At 41.9% G+C, this 20,861-nt stretch overlaps 1 protein-coding gene across 1 annotated transcript; it reads left to right on the top strand.

The window, feature by feature from the left end:
- Positions 1–6,641: 6,641 nt before the first annotated feature.
- LOC136370954 (uncharacterized) lies at positions 6,642–18,376 on the top strand (the record flags this gene model as incomplete). Its single annotated transcript, XM_066335087.1, has 3 exons — positions 6,642–6,985; positions 14,030–14,154; positions 14,862–18,376. Coding segments are annotated over exons 1-3 (3,984 nt in total), but the record flags the coding sequence as incomplete, so codon positions are not given.
- Positions 18,377–20,861: the final 2,485 nt, after the last annotated feature.

The raw sequence follows: 20,861 nt of genomic DNA, 5'->3' as shown, positions 1-20,861 counted from the left end.
TGGTGATTAGCCTTGCTGCTTTAGGTATTCTTCATACTATAAAGATCAATAATGGCCCTGCTTATACATTGCAAAGTATTCAACAGTTTTTACAACTCTGGGGTGTGTCACCCTAGAGTTGTCACCTCCCCACTATGTGGGAAGGCAGCTAGAGAGCAGAACTGTGAGTACTGCTCAGCTCATGATAGAAATGGACATGTTAGCATTGGCCATAAGCCCGGGCAGCTTACAGCAGAATCCTGAAGAAAGAAGCAAGAGATAACAGTGTGTTTGGGTGTACTTTGGTATGCAAGTCAGTACATGTCTGTGTGGGTCTGTGCTTGCCTATTGCCTACAAACAATGTTATTAAGATATGCTTGCTATCATTATTATTGTTTAAGGGAGCAGCAGTTTTTAGTTACAGCTGAAAAGGTATATATATTAAAGCTTTGTGATCAAAAAAACGACTTTTTGCATCCAAGCAATCAGTCCCATCTCTTCCATCGCCATCAACACCACGCAGGTATTTCTCATTCCCCTAGAGGACAAGCCATTGTTGAGCATACCCATGGCACTTTAAACTGCATGACTGAAAAACAAAAAGGGGGAATGTGTGATGAAACTCCCCAGAGTAGAGTGGCCAAGACATTGTACACTTTAAATCACCTCGCAATATTGACTAATTCCCAAACCCTTGTCATTTTAAGTAATTTCTTATCATTACAATCTTCTAGTGACATCCAGTCAACCAAGCCTAAAGTGTTAGTAAGGGACCTTATTTCTAGCAAATGGGAAGGTCCTTGGGACCTTATCCCTTGGGGGTGGAGGTATGCCTGTATATCCACAGTTTTTGGCATCCAATGGGTGTGTATGTCTGCTCTACACACTGCTCAGGATCACAACAAACAACACCTCCCTGACAGGTCCTTAGCAGAGCAATAATCGGAACAATATTTTGCACTCTTTCTATGGAAATAATGGACCACCGGAATGACAATTTACCGGCAATTTCATTTAGCCTTGAGAGCTAGAAATTTTAGAAACATGACTGAACTGAAGGATGTGTGGTTTTTAATTGTGTCAAGACAGCAAGTACTACCCCTTACAGTTTTTTAATTACAGTTGCCTTTAATAGGTTGTGAGTTAACTTGTTTGAAATTTTCTTAAGTTTAAACGGTTTGGCCATAGTGTGTTTGCATACAGTAAATAGTGTGCAGTGTACCACCCTGCAGAACTGTGCTCATAGCTCCTGGACATGCTGGTAGAATCTTCTGATGATATGTGGGATCGACCAATGGCTGGCAAGGCTAGACTTGTCTAGTTGGATGAAGAGCCTCATTCTACCTAGGTTTATTATTTGTGTCACCATAATTATTTTGGATATTGTACTGTGTTTGTTGTTCCATCTGTGAAGGGCCCTGCAGGAGAAAACAAACTTTCTATTTAAAAACAAAACAGGGCACATGTGGTGGCTAACAGCTGGCCTGGAGGCCTCACAGTCATGGATAACCCTAATTAGAACTCAACCAGTCTAGACCATTAGAGAAAAGAGGTAAACATCCCTAATAGAAAGGCATTAGAAAGTAGGGAGATTTAAATTCAAACAATGCCGGCCAATACCTGGCACGCATGGATGCAGGCAGCTATTTGCCAGTGAGCTGGGTGGTAACCAAATTCAGCCAATCAGGACTAACCCTGAGGGTTTTCAAAAAACCATATAAAAAGGAACTGCACTCAATAAAATTTTGCTGTTGCCACATGAACTAGCGTGTTGTGCCATGTCCATCTCAGCTGTGACATTAAGCTGCAAAACTGAAGAAGAGTGAGGTACGGTGTGTCTTCTCAAAATTTCACCTCACTAAGCATTAACATGAAACTGCAACATATGTATACGTGACAGGTTCACTGAGTGGCCTGGATACTGTATATATGCAGCCACTTCTATTACTCTTTCTCCATCCTTGCCCTTTTCCTGAGGCAGCCATGTCAGTTCCTTGTCCAGCTGTAACAGTCCTAGACAAGCTGGAAAGGCTTCAGAAGGTAATTTTTAAACACCTCTAGCACAAGAGAACACAAATTGGATGTTGAACATAGATGTTACAGGCAACCCTAAAATGACCCACATACAAAATTTGTAAAACTGACTTGAGCAGAAAGCTTATTTATTTGTTTTTCCCTTTCTCTCCTCAACATGCTCATCATTTCTGCTCACAAAATACATGAAAGTTTTTTAAAAATCATCTTGTCTAGTACATCTTTGAAAACTTATATTTTAAACTATTTTTTTTCTTTTGAAACATTTTAAAGTTTTAAAATTTCAGGATTTGAGAAGAAAACCCTAAACTTAGCTGAGTTCTATAGAGTGGATGAGTGAAAATATCACATACATATCTATGCACTACATGGCTCCCAATAGGTCATTCTCTACAAGCAAACACTGAGAGTGCCTAGCAAGAACTCTTCTCCAATTTTGAAGAGGAAACAAGAAGAGTGGAAGGAGTTAATTTCATAGGTGTCAGATGAGCTTTTTCCGTGTCCTAGCCCTCTATCCAATCCTTTCAAACATGCCCAGATTTTCTTCTAGACAGCTTCATTTGGAGGGGTTCCCTAAAATATATGGGCAATCATGGAAAAAAAAAAAAAAAAAAAAAAAAAAGTGTCCTGAGATAAAAAAAAAACTATGTCCATTAAAGAGAGCTGAAATGTTTTCAAAGGCCACTCCTTCAGCTGTCCATCTGTTATCAGACACTATATGTCTAACTTCATCTCAGAACCATGAGCACAAAAGGATCTGACAGACTCAAGTAGGTCACAAAGAGTGACATTCCCAACATTAAGAATGTGAGTCAAAAAGATTAATCAGCAGCTCCAAGCCCTGCTGCTCTACCTAGTAACTACTTCCATGCCCAAAAGAAGTGGTCTACCCCTCTACTACCTAATTATTCTGGATTGTGGAAGTACTTTTTTTGCACATGTAATAGATGGATGAAGAGGTAAAAGTAGAATAGAGAAATGTACCTAACAGCAGACTTGTTTTTCCAAAGGATTCTTAATTTCATTCTTAATGATATTTTTGTCATTTAAAAATATATTACCTCTCCCTCCAGACTCTACTTGTTACTGCATGGGCCATTAGTATTGCAGTTATGTATAGTATTTTGTCTGGATTAGTAGAACAAAATATCACTAAAATACTTGTGCTCTATTTTAGCAGTCACCTCTCTCCAACACATTGAGACTGTTAGTCAAGTAAATATTTCATGGTACATCCCAAAGCAGAAAATTCCTAGAATATCTGCATACCTATCAACCTTTCACTGTCCAAAATTATTCTTCATAATCCTCCTTTCAAAGTTGATGCAATCTGATTACAAGCATCTAATGACAGTTCATACCAAAAATAGGTTGAATAACTAGTTCCCTTCTCTTCCCAAAGACCATGCTGTGATGTAATTTGAATTGCAAGCAATGAGCACCTAACAAAATCACATATCAAAACCCTAAACAGAAACCAAAGCATGTTAAAGGCAAGAGCCAGGTTCTGCCATTCTGCTGTGTTTGCAAAATGCCCCACTCTGCATGAAGCCCCTTTATGCAGAGATAGGAATACACAAGTATTAAGGTGTCAGGAAGCCTGAATGAGACAAACTCAGTCTCACTCAAAGCCACAGCATAGTAGAAACATAAAAAATTATTTCCATGGTCATTTTCTGGAGTTACTAGCTTTGAAATTTCCAAGTACTTTGTAAAACAATCCATCAAACCCAAATGACTGAATTCATCTAAAACATCCAGAAATCTACTACCCATGAGGAAAATGAGTTTAACATTCAAAAACATCACTTTTCCTTTTCATCTTGCCTAAAAGCCTCTTTTTCCCTTGGCCTCATTTTGCTCTCTTTTCATTTCATCCTTCTACCAACTAGCACTGGATAATGGAATGCATGAAATATTCAACCCTGAGACTGCTTCTTTCCTTCAAAAGAGTTTTAATGAAAATGTTTGTAGGCTTTACAATAAAATCAAAATAGTGTTAGGATCATTTGTGGTTTTCAAGAGGGTGTCAACCACTTTTCTCATCAATTATTTCCCCTTTCTCCAACTAAAAAAAAAACCCAAACAAACACATTTTTACATCAATCTGGAGAATTTTCCTTTGGAATACACTCACATGTTTTTTAAAAATCACTCATCTGAATCAAATTCATATCTGAATGACAACAAATTGCACAGTTACTGAAGAGGAGGCAATTTTCTCTAATAATCCTGTACACTGAAAAGGGAAAAAAGCCAACAAAAAACAGTCCTACTCTAACAGATTAAAAAAGATTTAAAAAAGAAAAGAGTATACTCGATGATCACCTTAATATGTTTTAACAAACTGTATGGTTTCAATCTCACACTGTGGTTCTGTACACCTTAATGTAAATTAACATCCATTCAACATAATCTTACTTTTTCTCATTCACTTCTGCACTAATTTGGCTTTCTTACAGCACTTTAGGACACAGAAATATCTACTCTGATTTCTCTCATCTTGAAATAAAATTTTCTCTTTTATTGGGGGGGGGGTGGTTTTGGTGGGCTTTTTGCTTGGATTTGGGAGGGGGGCTTTTGGGTTTGGTTATTGTTGTTGTTACTGTGGGTTTTTCAATTTTGGTTTGTTTTGGGGCTTTTTTGTTCAGTTGTTTTTTGGGGTGTTTTTACCAACAGGTAGAAGAATCCTCTTCCAGCTGGTTTACTCTTTATATTTACAGAGCTACTACAAAACACTGTATTCACAGGGCAGGAGGCCCACTATTTTAATCTTTTAAACATTATGTACCATCATCCACTTGCTTTCTGACTATCTTTGCACACTAAGCAAAGTGTGCAAATTTGCCCTTCCACAAATTCTGTTTGCAGTGAGCATTCCCATATGAAAAGGGACAAAAAGCAAGGTGCAAATTAAGAGTTCTTTAACCTATGAACTACTTGCAAGACATACTTTTGCAAGATACAGACAGCTCTAATGCAAATCAAAAAAGAATATTTCTTTGTATTTATTGCTATAGGTATGTGGCAAAGGTCTGGCAAGGAACTGCTTCAGTGCATCCTTGATTAGTGATAAAACAAGGGAGAATGGTTTTAAACTAAAAGGAGATTAGAGATTAGGAGGAAACTCTTTATTGTGAGAGTGGTGAGATACTGGTACACATTACCCAAGAAGGTGTGGATTTTCCTCCATGGAAGTGTTCAAGACCAGGTTGAATGCGACTTTGAACAACCCATTCCAGTGGAAGGTGTCCCCAGCCATGGCAGAGGGGTAGATGACACTTAAGGTCCCTTCAAATCCAAGCCATTCTGTGATTTTGTTATGTGATTCTGTGTGTGACTAGGTGCCTGGGAAAGCTTAGAGCCAACAACAAAAAGGAATTTGCTAGCTAGTGATTTGAAAAAGTCCTCACAAAATTGATTCCATTATTTCTGTCAGCACAAATGGGTATCTCAGTGGGTTTTATGCTTATTGCTTACATTATATGCCAGTTATTGGCACTGCACTCTAGAAGAAATTACACTGTGTACACCTGAAGAATATTCATAATCTGTATTTCAGACTGTTACATATTTGATGTAACAAGTTTTGTACCATAACTATAAAAGCTCAGTGGCAAAATGGCAACCTAGTGAAGATACTTGAATTTGATTTTCTTGTATGTCAACTGAGTAACTTAACTACCCAGCCAGTATCCTCTAATTTATCTTCCCTTTTTCCTTTCACAGGGCTGTCCCAAAAAAGATTTTTTCCCCTTCACAGAAGGCCCTTTTAAACCAATATTATTAAATTAAGAGAATTATTCTTGTACTTCAATGTAGTCAGAAGTAATAAACTAGCAACAGGCTGCAGCTGAAGTGGGAGAAAATGTTTGAAAACAACACTGTGCCTTGTTTCAGCTGCTGCGAGACTGTTCTGAATCATGGCAGAGAACCGAAAAATGACAAACATGCTGGCACCCATGCCACAGACTTACTGCGAACACCAAGGTATTAATAACAATGTTTGCAAGAATCCATAAGCAGGTAAGGATCTGTGCTATCCTAAAATGGATATCCACACTTGAAGCTCAAAAAATGCTGTGAATTTCCTGCACTATAAATATATACAAGCAATACAGGGATGGCAATTCTAAAGAGCATGGCCAGTTCATCTTCTCTCCTTGATCTGTTAACTTTTGGAGGAAGATCTATAACAATGCAATACATCCAATCCACTCTATCCTAAAGCTATAACTCTACAACATGACTCCCATTGCATTGAATGAGAGCTTCTGCTTGACACAGGATCTGATGTTTCTATAGTGAACATCATGTATTTGCCATCAACTTGGCCCTTGAAAGCTCCAGAAACCCATATTGTGGAGGTGGGCGGAATGAAAATTCCTGCCATGAGTAAGGACCCTATTCGTGTTACTTTTGAGGGCAAGCAAGTCATTGCAACTCACTTATATGTTATGCCTTTACATCTGAAACTTCATGGACTGTTGGGCAGAGATGTACTATCTCAGTTCGGTGTCTCAATAACTACAGATCAGCATTTTTTCTGATGGCCACTGCAGAGCAGCCGCCCATTCTGAAAATCACCTGGTTAACTGAAACTCCTGTTTGGGTTGAGCAGTAGCCAATGACTGAAAATAGGCTGCGGATTGCAGAACAGCTGATTCAGGAACAGCTTGATGCCAGACACATTCAACCATCTGTGAGCCCATGGAACATGCCAATTTTTGTAATACCTACGGAATCAGGTAAATGGAGGCTGTTGCATGACCTGAGGAAGGTCAATGAACAAATGCAAGCAATGGGTGCCCTGCAGCCTGGATTACCAGCACCAACTATGCTACCAAAGGGGTGGAGCATTGTTGTGATTGACTTAAAGGACTGTTTATTTACCATTCCACTCCACCCAAAGGACACCCAGCGTTTTGCCTTCACAGTGCCATCTATCAACCAAGCAGCCCCCACCAAATGGTATGAATGGACTGTTCTTCGTCAGGGCATGCACAATTCTCCCACCATCTGTCAACTCTTTGTTGATTGGAGTTTGTGTTCAATTCACCAGCGTTTTTCTAACACAATCATTTATCACTATATGGATGACATTCTTATCGCTACTAAGCAGCCTTAGCCAGATGCAAGTTTGAAATGGGTGGTTTTGCAGTTGAACCATCATGGACTGACAATAGCTCCAGAAAAGATCCAATGATCAGCCCCCTGGAAATATTTAGGCTGGCTGATCACTGATGCACAGATTCGTCCACAGAAAATTATTTTACACACCAAAATTTCTACCTTGCATGATGCTCAGAGACTTTTTGGAGATTTACAGTGGGTTTGTACCATTGTCGGCATTACTAACAAAGACCTACAACTGTTCTTACCTTGGCTCCAGGGCACTGATGCTAATAGCCCTTGAATCTGCACTCCAGAACAACGTGAAGCTTTATGCCAAATATCAGAAAAATTACAATGTGGTTGGAGTGCTCATCATTTAGAACATCTCCCTTTGTCACTTTTCTTGTCTAATGCTCGTAACTGCCCACTTGCCATTGTTTTTCAATAGCAAAAAGAAAAGGGGGAGGCACCAATCATACTTGAGTGGTTGTTTTTACCTGTTCAGCCAAAAAGTCGTGTCATGAGCAGAACAGAGGCTTTTGCTGCATTGATAAAGAGAGGCAGAGAGAGGATTGTGGAAATAGATGGAAAAGAGCAGGCAGATATCAGTATTCCTGTGAAAAATGCAGATCTAGAGTGGTTGCTAAGGCATTCCGTTCCATTGCAGGGAGCACTGTTGGGTTTTGCAGGTGTGGTTCACAATAAGCAGCCAAAAGGCCCGATGTGGCATCTGATTATGCGTCATCGGTGGTTGGAAAGACCTTTGTGTTCCCTGACAACAGTTAAGGGACGGACAGTTTTCACTGACGTTGGCCGAAAGACAAAAAAGGCTGCATGTGTTTGGCAACAGCAAAGAAAATGGTTGCAGCATCTAATCAAAGGTGATGCAAAAGATAGTTCGCAAACCCTTGAGTTGAAAGCTGTGTGCTGGGCTTTGTAGACCTGGAATAAAGAACCACTCAACATTGTCTCCAATTCTCTGTACGTAGTTGGAGTTGTGCAGAGAATTGAAGATGCACATATTAGGCAAACCCAGAATCAACACCTGGGGGAACTGTTTCTGCAATTTTGGGGTGTGCTGAAGCAGCGTCAGCATATGTTCTGCATCATGCGCATTCGAACTCATGAATGTCCCAGAGGTTTGGGAGAAGGCAACGCTCAAGCAGACGCTGCAGTCAGCTGTGTTGTTCGTGCTCCCCCACGGAACAAGTCTGAAGAAGCCTGCAACAGTCATGGCATTTTTCATCAAAATGCCAGAGCCCTACATCACCAGTTTGAGATTCCCCTGAATGATGCACAAGGGATTGTGCGTACTTGTCTTCAATGTAGTCATTATGGTCCAGGCCTTTGTCTAGGCACGAATCCAAAGGGACTGAAAGCTCTAAGACAGGTCAAGCAATTGTAGAAAGAGCAAATCTCGCCCTAAAAGAATATTTAGCAAAGAAAAAACAGACTGATGAGCTTGATGTGTTTAGTTGATTGTCAAAAGTGTTATTTACTTTAAATTACTTATGTTTGACAGAAGGACGAGAGGAACCTGCGGTCATGATACATCATCAAGCGCTGAAAGAGGGGAGACCGCAGGCAATTCCAGGACTCTATGTTTATTATAAAGATATGCGAACGGGTGAATGGCGGGGACCTAGTCCTGTGTTGTTTAATGTCGTGGTTGTATGTGTGTCTCCGCAGGGTCTGGATCTATTTGGATGCCGAGTTGATTCACCCGTGCATGTCCTCAGTCAAAAATACCGAGAGATAAAGACAGTGACACCAACGCTGACAACAGCGATTTACCTGAAGTGCCCTGTGCCACCTCCACCGCTGCTGAGAACTGATTTTATAGCATACAGAAATTAAAAATAATTTACATAGTTACAGTTATAGAGTTAAGCTAAGTATAAAGTATAAGTAAATAGTATAACTTGGCCAAGTTATGTCTAGCTACATTTAGTTATATCAAGTTATGTTAAGTTAGGTTATATCAAGTTATGTTAAGTTAGCTTATGTTACATTAAGTTACATTTAGTTATATTGTTTTGTTAAGTTTGTGTTAAATTTAGCTATGTTAAGTTTTGCTAAGATAAGTTAAGTTATAGTTTAAATAAGTTTAATGTAAGTTATAAGTAATTTTTACATTGTAGTCATAATGAGAGACAAGCCAAGAACTTGAGAAAGATGCATTGGATGTTTTGGATTGAAGTATTTGCTTTAAGCAGTGTTTTGATGCAAGCAGTCTCTGTGCTGCTTGACATTGACTGAAGACAAAATATGTGGGTCACCTGGCCAACAAAACTGGCCAAGATTCTTTTTGTTTATCCTTAGCCACTCCATCCAATCCATTTTGTACTTGTTTAATTGGAGTGCCAGTGAATTCCATGACAGAATTCAAGGGCTGGACTCAAACATAGATATTTTAAAATGTGGATGATGTTTGGAATGTGTGGTGTGTGAGACCCCTCATGCACTATTCCCCCCATAAGTTATGAGAATTGGTGTGAGAAGTAAAACATTTTAAAAAATGCTTTTGGGGCACAAACCACTCTAGTTGCACAATATTTAAACACTACAGGTCCTGAGCTGCAAGAGCTTGACTTTCTTGGTTCTGTGCCCAACAAGTATTGTTTAATTTTTGGATCTCCTGTTGAAAGGACAATTCTAAAAAATAGTAGTTCCCCGATTTCTCCTAAATCCTCTCTATAATACAATTACCCAGAGTATCGTAATAATTGGACTCAATCTGTAACCCGGATAATACGAGTTTCCAAACAGCTTCCACCAGGGATCTTTCTCATTTGTGGGAATCGGGCCTGGTCTGCACTGCCAAGGAAAGCTGTAGGAGGCCCATGTTATTTTGGCAAGTTAACACTGTTTGCTCCACCTATTCACCAAGTTCTTGGATTGTCTCAACCATCCCGATGAACCAAACGCAGTGTGTCCCAACTGGTCCTGACTGCACAGATAAAGTATACTATGGAAAAGTCCTATTGTCATAGTATCTTCATTTTTTGCCCCAGGAGTTGCTTCAGCACAAGCTCTCACACAGCTGCGGACTCTAACCTGTTGGACGAAGAAACAAGTAAATATAGCATCTAATATATTGAGTAAACTAGCCACAGATGTCGACAGCCTCTGTCATTCAGTCCTTCAAAACAGGGCTGCCATCTATTTTCTTCTTCTTTGCCAGGGACATGGGTGTGAGGAATTTGAGGGCATGTGTTGTATGAATTTATCTGATCATTCTCAGTCCATCTACAAGCAGCTCTCGCAGTTAAAGAACAACCTGAAAAAGCTTACGGTTTTCAACACTCCTTTTGATCAATGGTTCAATTCATGGAGTTTTACTGGTTGGATCAAAGATTTGGTTCGTTTCGGTATTGTATTTGGTATTGTGATCATAGTTGTTTTAGTGGGTGTGCCTTGTTTGCTGCACTGTATGCAAAAAATGGTAAGTCACACCTTTAACTCACTCTGGATTGCTCAAAAAGAAAAAGGGGGAATTGTAATGGAATTTTTTTGAGGGCGAGGACATGATTTATATTTGGAGTGAGGTTTGAGCAATTCCAGACTGAACCCTTTGGCCTGTAAGGCCTGTGGGCCCCTTGGGCCTCTGTGGCCTCTGTAGCACAGAAGAAATTCTCAGTTTTGGCGCAGCAAGAATTTACTTTTCACATTAAGGTGTCTTGGGGAATTACGGGGTTTGATATGCAGAATTGTAGCCTTCTGATTTTAGCCACCTTAAGGCAAGGATTGTTAACATATTTTGTGTGATCTGTAATGTCAAATATGTTGCTAATGTATAAAGGTCATTGCGGTAAACAATAAAGTGAGAATGATACGATAACTGCACCAGTTTAGATGTGTCATTGCTCTGTCCAACCTCTCACCATTAAGGGACCCTTTTTCTACACTATCCTGCTAAAAGCAGACAATAAAAAGTGCTGCACACTGCAATATCTATTCACTTTTGTAACAGTACAGGAGCAACCACAGTTAAGTAACATCAAGGTAGACAAACAGCAGCAAAAATTATAATGGAGCAGAGCTGGAAGTCCCTATTCATCAAGTCAAAGCCTATAAGAGACTTGATTCCTCAATGCAGTGAGAGAATCAATGTCTCATATACAGAATATGGAATTACCCTGCCATACACCCTTCCTGTTTGTATTCATTATCTTGAAATACAATACTCACAATACTAGATCACTTCTTCATTACTTGCTAGTGTGTGGAAAGTAACTTCCTGTCGCAGCTAAATGAGCCTACTGGAGGTGGGACGCACAAGACCTTCTGTTTACAAACAGACAAGGTCCTGTGGGAGATGTCTTTGAAAGTTGTCCTGGGCAGAGAGACAATGAAATGATAGTTTTCAATACTTGGTGATGTAATGAGGTACATCAACAGAACCTAGACTTCCAGAGGGTGGACTTTGATCCATTCAGGACACTGATTTGGAAAGTCCCCTGGGAAGCAGCCATTAAAAACAAGAGAGTCCAGGAAGGCAGGACATACTTTGAGAAAGAAATCTTCAAGCAAGAGCAGGCCTTCCCTAGATGCCAAAAGGTGAGTTAGCTGGGATATAAGACTGGTCTGGCTGAGCAGGGAGCTTTTATGGAAACTCTGGGTAAGAAAGAGGGTGTATCATCTTTGGAAAAAAGGACAGGCAGATCAGGAAGTGTTATAGGATGTCGTTAGGTCATGCAAAAAGAAAATTACTCAATTAGATCTTAATCTGGCCACTTCTATAGATGACAATAAAAGTGTTTTTTTAAATACACTAATGGCAAAAGGAGGACAAGGAAAACTTCTGTCCTTTGTTGTATGCAGAGGGGACCATGAGCCATGGGACATTTTGGGAGTCTTTGACAGTCTAAGTCATTGCAGATGCCTAGGTATGCTAGTACAACTGAGCCTCTTATGGCCCATTATTGGTGACTGAAATGTTATAATTTATGGCTTAAACATCTTTATGAAGGACTTTTGTCTATTATAGCAAAACTTCATGACAAAAGCTGCATGGAAGACCACCACTCATTGAATGGGCTTCTTGACTAAAGCTCTGGACTATGAGTTGATAGAGATAAGATAAAGTGACTCAGGTCTGTGCTAGGAAAGAAGACTACGTTGACTGTAGGATTAAGCCTACCACCTTCAGGATGGAGGCCACAGCCCCAGGTTTATCTACTGCTGAACTCACACAGATCCTCACATCACAGAGGGGAGGAGGAGAGGTTTTGGGTGTATGGCTGTGCAGAGTGGGGGCCCTACCCCAGGAAAGCTGCATCTATGGGATATCCACATAAGAGACAGCAGAGGGAGTGTCATGGCCCAAAGACCCCGAACCAGAGAACTGCATGTGATGCAAAACAATGCAACAGATTCACAGTGTTGCAAGGGACAATGTCAAGCTTGCCCCCCACCCAGGGGTGGCACCTGGGCATTCCCACCTGCCCAGACATATATTAATCCATTGGATTCTATACTTTTTGGTGAGGGACTCTCACCACCAAAAAAAACAGATGGTGAAGATCAATGAGACATTGTTGGGATGCCCTGTCCCCCTTTCCCCCTGCCTGCACCTCTTTTCCAATTTATTTATTTATTTGTTTTCTCTTTTTCTCTCTTTGCCTTTTTTACTATTATATATATATATATATATATATATATATATATATAATAACAGCATCTAACCTCGTTTGGTTTTAATCAAGTTTTGGGTCCTTTCTGGGTTCAATCAGTTTTATTTACAGGGACTTAGTTTTCTTTGCTCTTCTGTGCTTAGACTGTATAGAAGCGCCAATAAGCAGAGATGACCCTTCAGGCTGAGTGTGAATGTGCCAGTGCTTTCCCAGAAAGGAATTATCACAGCTAAGTCATTTGTGTGAAAAAAAAAGAAACACTTCTCTGCCTCAAAGAATTTACCTCTTTTTATTTATCTCAGTAAACACCAGGCTTGTAGCTTGAGGTTTTGGGTGTCCACTAGGGAGCTACTGCAAATGGTCCATCATTAACAGTTCATCAGAAATTACATAAACAGGGTACAATGCTACTGTAACTAGGACAGTGTCAAGCACTTGTATTAGTTGCATAGGATTCCACCCTGAAAGCCTTTCTTTCACTGATTATCAATCTGAGATAATTAATTTGGTGCCTATACTGGATTAGCTGAAAACTGAGAGATAAAACATCTAATGTATGCAACATGCTATATACAGAAAACCTGAGTACAAGCAGAGACATTTCTAAGAGAGGCAAGCTTTCATGGTAACATTCCAGCCCAATCTCAATTCCAATCTTGGCTCTGTAGCGGAGTTTCTAAGAGATGGAGGACATAATTTGTACTTGGAGTGAGGTGTGAGCAGTTCCAGACTGAGTTTCTAAGAGATGGAGGACATAATTTGTACTTGTGTTAGGATAGGGTTAATAATTTCGGTTACCAGAGAAGCCGGGAATAGAGTCTCCGCTTCACTGCAACCAGGTGTTGCTTTCATTGTTTTAACCAAATCAAGTATAACTCTGCTTGGGTAACCGGGATGGGGGGAGAAGGAGAAGATTGGGACGGCTTGTATTTGGAAACTAGGTCGGGTGAAACTGTACCAATCATCATAAGATAGATGATCGAATTGTAATGATTTTTGGTAGCTGAACATGATTATTATTTCAAACTAGAATCGTAAAAGAAGATATTTACAAAATTCATGCTTGGATGTATACAATAGAACAATGTAGGCTTAATGATTAACATAGAGTTATGTAACGAAATGGTATAATACGGGGCCCTTCTTGGACCCTCGTTGGAGCTGGATTTGGGTTTGTACCCCGGCTCCCAGAGCTCTTCAATAAAGCACCTCATAATCATTCCGGTGGTTATGTGTTTTCCTCGCTAACATTTTGGCGACCCAGGCGGGACCCTGTGAGTGCTGCTGAGGACCTCCCGTCCCGATCACGCTCCAGCCGGCACCGAGGGATTCTCGGGGAGCCCATCGAGGCGGGACCCCCCGCCGCTCACAACGTCCCCTGGAGAAGAGGTAAGGTGCTTTATTCTGGTCTGGTGCCTGCCTGTCAGACGCGGCGAAAGCTGCGCGTGGTTGGGCTAAGGAATTCCTGGTATTGCCTAGGCGCCGTCCGTCAGACAGGGCGAAAGCCCTGCAGGTTCGGCAGTGGTGGTGTTACGTACTATAACATATGGAGAAGCTGAAAGGGTTAAAAGTAGGGGTTATGGGCGGCAATGCCCCCATACCCGCTTCTCCTTTGGGGTGCTTGGTAGCACACTGGAAAGTCGGAAATTTCGGTCAGGAATTACGGAAAGATAAATTAATTGATTACTGCAATACATGGTGGCCTGGTTATGTTTTGCCTGATAATCAGAGGTGGCCGGAGAATGGATCTTTGGAACCGAATCTGATATCACAATTGATGGAGTATTGCAAACAAGAGGGTAAATTGGATGAAATTCCATATGTTGATTTATTTTTCTATCTGAGGGGAAAACCACAATGGTTAACAGAGTGTAAATTGCAAGCATTGGTCCTCGAAAACAATCAGTGTCTGGCTTGCGTTCAGGATAAGCGCTGTATGGAACACTTGGTTTTGGGGAAAGGGGGGGAAGATGGTTTGGAAGCTGATTTACTGTTAGGACCCAATGTCTCCACCAGAACCCCTCCGGTATTGAACCCCACTCTGCCTGGTCTCACCCCCCCTGATTCTCTTACCCTCTCCCCACGTAATCCTACAGAAAATGCTTCTCCCCAGCGCTATCCCCCTCCCCCGCCAACGCCTGCTCAAAGATTTATCCCTCCACCGACACCTCCGCAAGGATACCCTCCCCTTCCACCCACACCCCCATCACTGGTCTCTGCCCCTGCACACCCTCCGCCCGAGTCCCCCACTGCTCCCTTCTCTGATAATAATCAGGACCTGATGATGAGACGGGGACGACGGGGAGGGGGGCACCGAGAGGATGGGGCGGAAAGTAGTGAGAGTGAGGGAGATAGGTCGGATGCCCCAATAGCCCACCGTACAAGGGGAAGACTGGCTCCGGCGTGGTCTAAGACAGGAAAGGGTATATTAAAACCAGGGAAACAAAAGAGAACAATTATTGCGCCGCTAAGACAAGGGGTGGGGGTGGATGGACCCGTTTTTGTTAAGGTCCCCTTTTCACCAGCTGATTTAATAATATGGAAACAATCAGCAGGAACGTATCGGGACAATCCGGATAAGGTGGCTCGTGTAGTTAAGATGATAATGAAAACCCAGAACCCCGACTGGGAAGATATTCAAGTGATATTAGACACCCTGATGGATGAGACAGAGAAGGATATGGTGCTTCGGGCGGCAAAGGAAAGAGCCAAGGAGGACATACGGAATGGTCTGGTAACAGGGACGGTAGATTATAATTTTCCCTCTGAAGAACCCGGGTGGGACCCTAACGACCCATCCGGAATAGATATGATGAGGCTAAAGAGATATCAAGAGTGGATTTGCATAGGGGTACAGAAGGCAATCCCTAGAAGTATGAATTGGTCTAAGTTGTATGAAATTCGGCAGGAGAAAAAGGAATCTCCTACTGCCTTCCTAGAAAGACTTAAGGAAGCGGCCAGAAAATATACTGACCTCCAGGTAGACAGTGAGCAAGCAAAGATTCAACTCGCTCTTATTTTCCTAGGCCAATCACAAGAGGATATTCGAAGGAAATTGCAAAAATTGGAAGGTGAAGAGTTAAGAAATTTAGATAAAATGCTGGAGGTGGCTTGGAAAGTTTATAACAATCGTGAGAAGGAGGTCGCTAAGAAACAAGGGCAGAGTTTGTTGGCAGTCTTACAAGGACAGGGGCGGGGACGTGGTAGGACTGGTCGGGGAGGCAATAGAGGTGGTTTTGGCAGGGGGCGGGCTGGTCTGGCTATCAATCAATGTTCCTACTGTCTAATGACAGGACACTGGAAACGAGAGTGCCCAAACCGGATAGGCCAGAATGACCAGCCTCAGTTAGATAGTGCTGGAATCATGGTTTTGTGTGAACCAAAGCCAGGATCAAAGGAACCCATGGTGACTTTACGCCTAGAAGGGAAAGCAGTGACTTTTCTTGTTGACACAGGAGCCACGCATTCGGTATTGAATTATATGGAAGGACAAATTGGGAATAAGTCAACTGCAATTATTGGAGCCACAGGGAGGGAAGAAATACGGCCATTCCTGCAACCCCTGGATTTGAGCTTTGGGAATAAAGTTCTAACACATGAATTTTTGTATTTGCCTGAGTGCCCAACTCCACTTTTAGGACGAGATTTATTAGCAGCACTTGAGGCGGTAATCACTTTTGAAAATGGTGAGTTAATAATGAGAATACCTGAGTCTAAAACAGGAAAAATTTTAATGATAAAAGAAAGGCCAATTCCTAATATTCCTAAGGAGGTAGAAGATGCAGTGATTCCCTCTGTCTGGGAAACAGATGTACCTGGAAAATCTAAGTTAGCACAGCCAGTACACGTGGAATTAAAAGAAGGAACAAATGCTGTCCGAATTAAACAATACCCTATAAAACCAGAAGCAAGGCAGGGAATAGCAAAAACTATTGATAAATTCTTGAAATATCAAATCCTAGAAGAATGTGAATCAGAATACAATACTCCAATCTTCCCAGTAAAGAAGCCCAATGGTGAGTATAGACTTGTACAGGATTTGAGGGGCATAAATGAGATAACTAAAGATATTTATCCAGTCGTGGCCAATCCTTATACATTGTTAGCGTCTGTAAAGGAGATATATAAATGGTTTACTGTAATTGATCTAAAAGATGCCTTTTTCTGCATACCCCTTGACCAAGATAGTAGGAACCTATTTGCCTTTGAGTGGGAACATCCTGGAAGTGGAAGGAAGACCCAACTCACCTGGACCCGATTACCGATGGGTTTTAAAAATTCCCCGACCCTATTTGGGAGTCAGCTGGCGAAGGAGCTGGAAATCTGGACTAAAAGAGGACAGGTACCAAGAAATCAGTATTTATTGCTTCAATATGTAGATGATATTCTGATTGCTACTGAAGACAAAGCAACTTGCATAAAGGTAACAATTGAGATTTTAAATTCCTTGGGAATGGGAGGATATAAGGTATCCAGAGAAAAGGCCCAAATCGCCCAACAGACTGTTATCTATTTGGGATGCGAGATCTCCCAAGGGCAAAGGAGGCTGGGTACTAATCGTATTCAAGCTATTTGTGATATTCCAGAGCCACGAAATCTTCATGAGCTGCGAATTTTCCTCGGAATGACCGGGTGGTGTCGCCTGTGGATCATGGACTATGGACTAATTGCAAAACCTTTATATGAGGCCCAGAAGACGCAGCCGTTCGTCTGGGGCAAACCACAAAGGGAGGCTTTCCGGAAATTAAAGGAAGCATTAACAACTGCTCCTGCATTAGGGTTACCTGATCTGTCCAAAGACTTTCAGCTGTATGTACATGAGAGGCAGCGCCTGGCACTGGGAGTCCTGACCCAACGACTGGGAAGTTGGAAAAGGCCGGTGGGTTACTTTTCCAAACAACTTGACAACGTAAGTGCTGGGTGGCCCTCATGTTTGCGGGCAGTGGCAGCTACTGTGCTACTGATACAAGAAGCCAGGAAGCTCACGATGGGAAGACATATTGATGTCTTCGTGCCACACATGGTAACCACGGTCCTGGAGCAGAAAGGAGGCCACTGGCTCTCTCCAAGTCGAATGATAAAATTTCAGGTAACCCTGACCGAGCAGGATGATGTGACACTAAAAACAACTAACCTTTTGAATCCAGCCTCGTTTCTAGGTACCACAGCTGAGGAAGGTCCACTGGAACATGACTGCATAGAGGTGATTGAGTATACCCATTCAGCAAGAGCGGACCTGAAAGATACTCCTCTGGAGCAACCAGAATGGGAACTCTTCACGGATGGAAGCAGCTTTGTGGAAAATGGAATGAGATACGCAGGATATGCGGTAACCACAATTAACACAGTGGTGGAAGCAAAAGCATTACCACCTAATACATCTGCCCAGAGGGCAGAGCTGATTGCATTAACCAGAGCATTAGAACTGAGTGAGGGGAAAGCAGTCAACATATGGACTGACTCCAAATATGCCTTCGGAGTAGTGCATGTACATGGAGCATTATGGAAGGAGAGAGGACTACTGTCCTCCCAAGGAACACATATTAAACATCAAGATGCAGTCCTACAACTGATAAACGCAGTACAAAAACCCAAACAAGTAGCAATCATGCACTGCAAGGCACATCAATCGGGCAGTTCTAAAATTTGTGAAGGGAATCGAAAAGCAGATTGGACAGCCCGTCAGGTGGCACGGGAAGTACAGAAAACAATGGCCTTGATTCCGTCAAAACTTAATGTCTCTCAATTCAATTTACCTTCCAAGCCAAAGTACACAAAAGAAGATGACAGACTGGCACATCTGCTGAAGGCACAGAAGAATGCAGAAGGGTGGTATGTAACCACACAAGGGCAAATAGTGGTACCCCCCTTGGTAATGAGAGAAATTTTACAAATAAGACATAATGAGTGTCATTGGGGTGCAGAGGCATTGGTAAAATCGCTGAGGCGATATATAGTCTCGGTACAGATGCAAACAATGGCAAAATCAGTAATGTCAAAATGTGAGATATGCTTAAAGAATAATCCAGTGGCCAGACGACAGGCACAGCTAGGAAGAATTCGAGTAGGTATAGAACCAGGAGATTATTGGCAGGTAGATTTTGCAGAATTACCAAGAACTCGAGGATATAAGTATTTGATAGTAGGGGTTGACACATTTTCTGGATGGCCAGAAGCCCTTCCCTGTCGCACCAATCAAGCAAAAGAAACAGTTAAGTGGTTAATACAAGAGATTATTCCCAGATTCGGGGTGCCTATAGGGATCTCATCAGATAGAGGCCCACATTTTATAGCCAAGGTGGTACAAGAGGTAAGTAGATTACTGGGAATCTCTTGGGACCTCCATACTCCGTGGAGACCCCAGTCAAGTGGACAGGTGGAAAGGATGAACCAGACATTGAAGAGGCAGCTTAGTAAGATATGTCAGGAAGCCAAATTGCAATGGCCACAAGCATTACCAATAGCATTGCTGAGGATTCGAATAAAACCTAGGAGTGGAATGTCAGTCAGCCCCTATGAGATATTGTATGGGAAGCCATATGAATCTCCAGACCCCAATCCAAATGTACATGTTACAGGAAAACAGGATGTGTATAATTATGTTCTGTCTCTTGGGAAAACTTTAGCACAGCTCCGGGGCGCCCTCCTGTGGAACAGACCACTGAGCCTTGAGAATCCGGTCCACGATATCAAACCAGGAGACGAGGTGTACCTCAAGACCTGGGATGAAGAGCCATTAAAGGAGAAGTGGACTGGTCCGCATCAAGTACTGCTAACCACCTTTACAGCCGTCAAAGTGGCCGGAGTGGAACCTTGGATACACTACACCCGAGTGAAGAAAGTCCCTCGTGGAGCTGTGTCGTGGGCTGCACAAGCTGTAGGACCAACAAAGCTGAAGATAAGACGTCTGTAACTGTTTTCAATGGTGTCAGTTACCATGCTCGTTTGGGGGTTAATGTTAACTTTATGTATTTTAATGTTACCATTAGGAATTACTTTGGGATATGGAATGCACGGAGGTCTACCAATTGCTCTTCATTCTAAAGTGAAGAGAGAGGTACAAACAGGAACACAGGTAATAGAAGCTCCTAATACGATTCAAGTTGAAAATGTGATGATTGGATTGATCAAAGACTTTGCCAAAATGCAAAACACCACTAGAATAACAGCCTGCCTGCCAATACCGAAGGCAGCAGGGGATCCAGTAAGTTGGGGAATCATAACATCAAAACTACCTAATATAAAAGAGAACAAAACAGTTAAATGTAAACAGGTAACAGAAAATGTGACAGGAAACCCATTAGTGTGGAAGTGTGAAGAAAAGGAGTGGAAAGGATTAGAACCCTGGGATAGTGCATGGTCTGTGGGTATATTTCAGAGGTTCCGATATATGGCAAGCACTCCTTGGTGCATTAAATGGAAAGGCCCTGAAAATGAAACAGATCCAGCGATAGTAAACACTGGTACTGCTAGCAGAAAAGAAACAGCAAAAGTAAATTGGTGGACATGTGATAAGATTTATGACTGCACCTCTGACGACCTGGAGGTAAAACAATGGTCACCTTTAGCTGTAGCCTTGCAAGTTGGTTGTGCTTGCAGAGGAATCAAACACAAACAGGGCAAAATCGCACCCAGGATCATAGTAGGATGTAGTAAGAGTACAGTCCGAAGTCCAGGACAGTTTGTGTGGGCAACAAGTGATGGTGCTTGGACAACACACTTGCCAGTAGACGAGGAGGTAAAGGAAATCACTCTGGGTCTCCCCACCTTATGCCCAATCTGGAAAAAGTCCCCATTTAATGGGAGCCGTGAGCTCCTGCAGATAGGAACAAAACGAGGTGTCTCGAATAATCAAAATCAAGATGACACCTGGCAAGAACCCTCTAGTGGAGTAAAATTCGGGTGGGCCCTGGAATCTCTGTTTGGTCCTGTTGCAAATTATCGGAATAGGGAAATGCTGTATAAGATCACGGGTCAGGTAAACAGATTAGCAAGAGTTGCACGAGAAGGATTTAGTGAACTAAATATGCAGTTACAAGCTACTACCAAAATGACTTTACAAAATCGATTGGCCTTAGATATGTTACTCCTGAAAG

This window comes from Sylvia atricapilla, chromosome 1 (genome assembly GCF_009819655.1).
Source record: "Sylvia atricapilla isolate bSylAtr1 chromosome 1, bSylAtr1.pri, whole genome shotgun sequence".
Taxonomy (NCBI): Eukaryota; Metazoa; Chordata; class Aves; order Passeriformes; family Sylviidae; genus Sylvia; species Sylvia atricapilla.
This window is presented reverse-complemented; position numbering and strand designations above follow the sequence as displayed.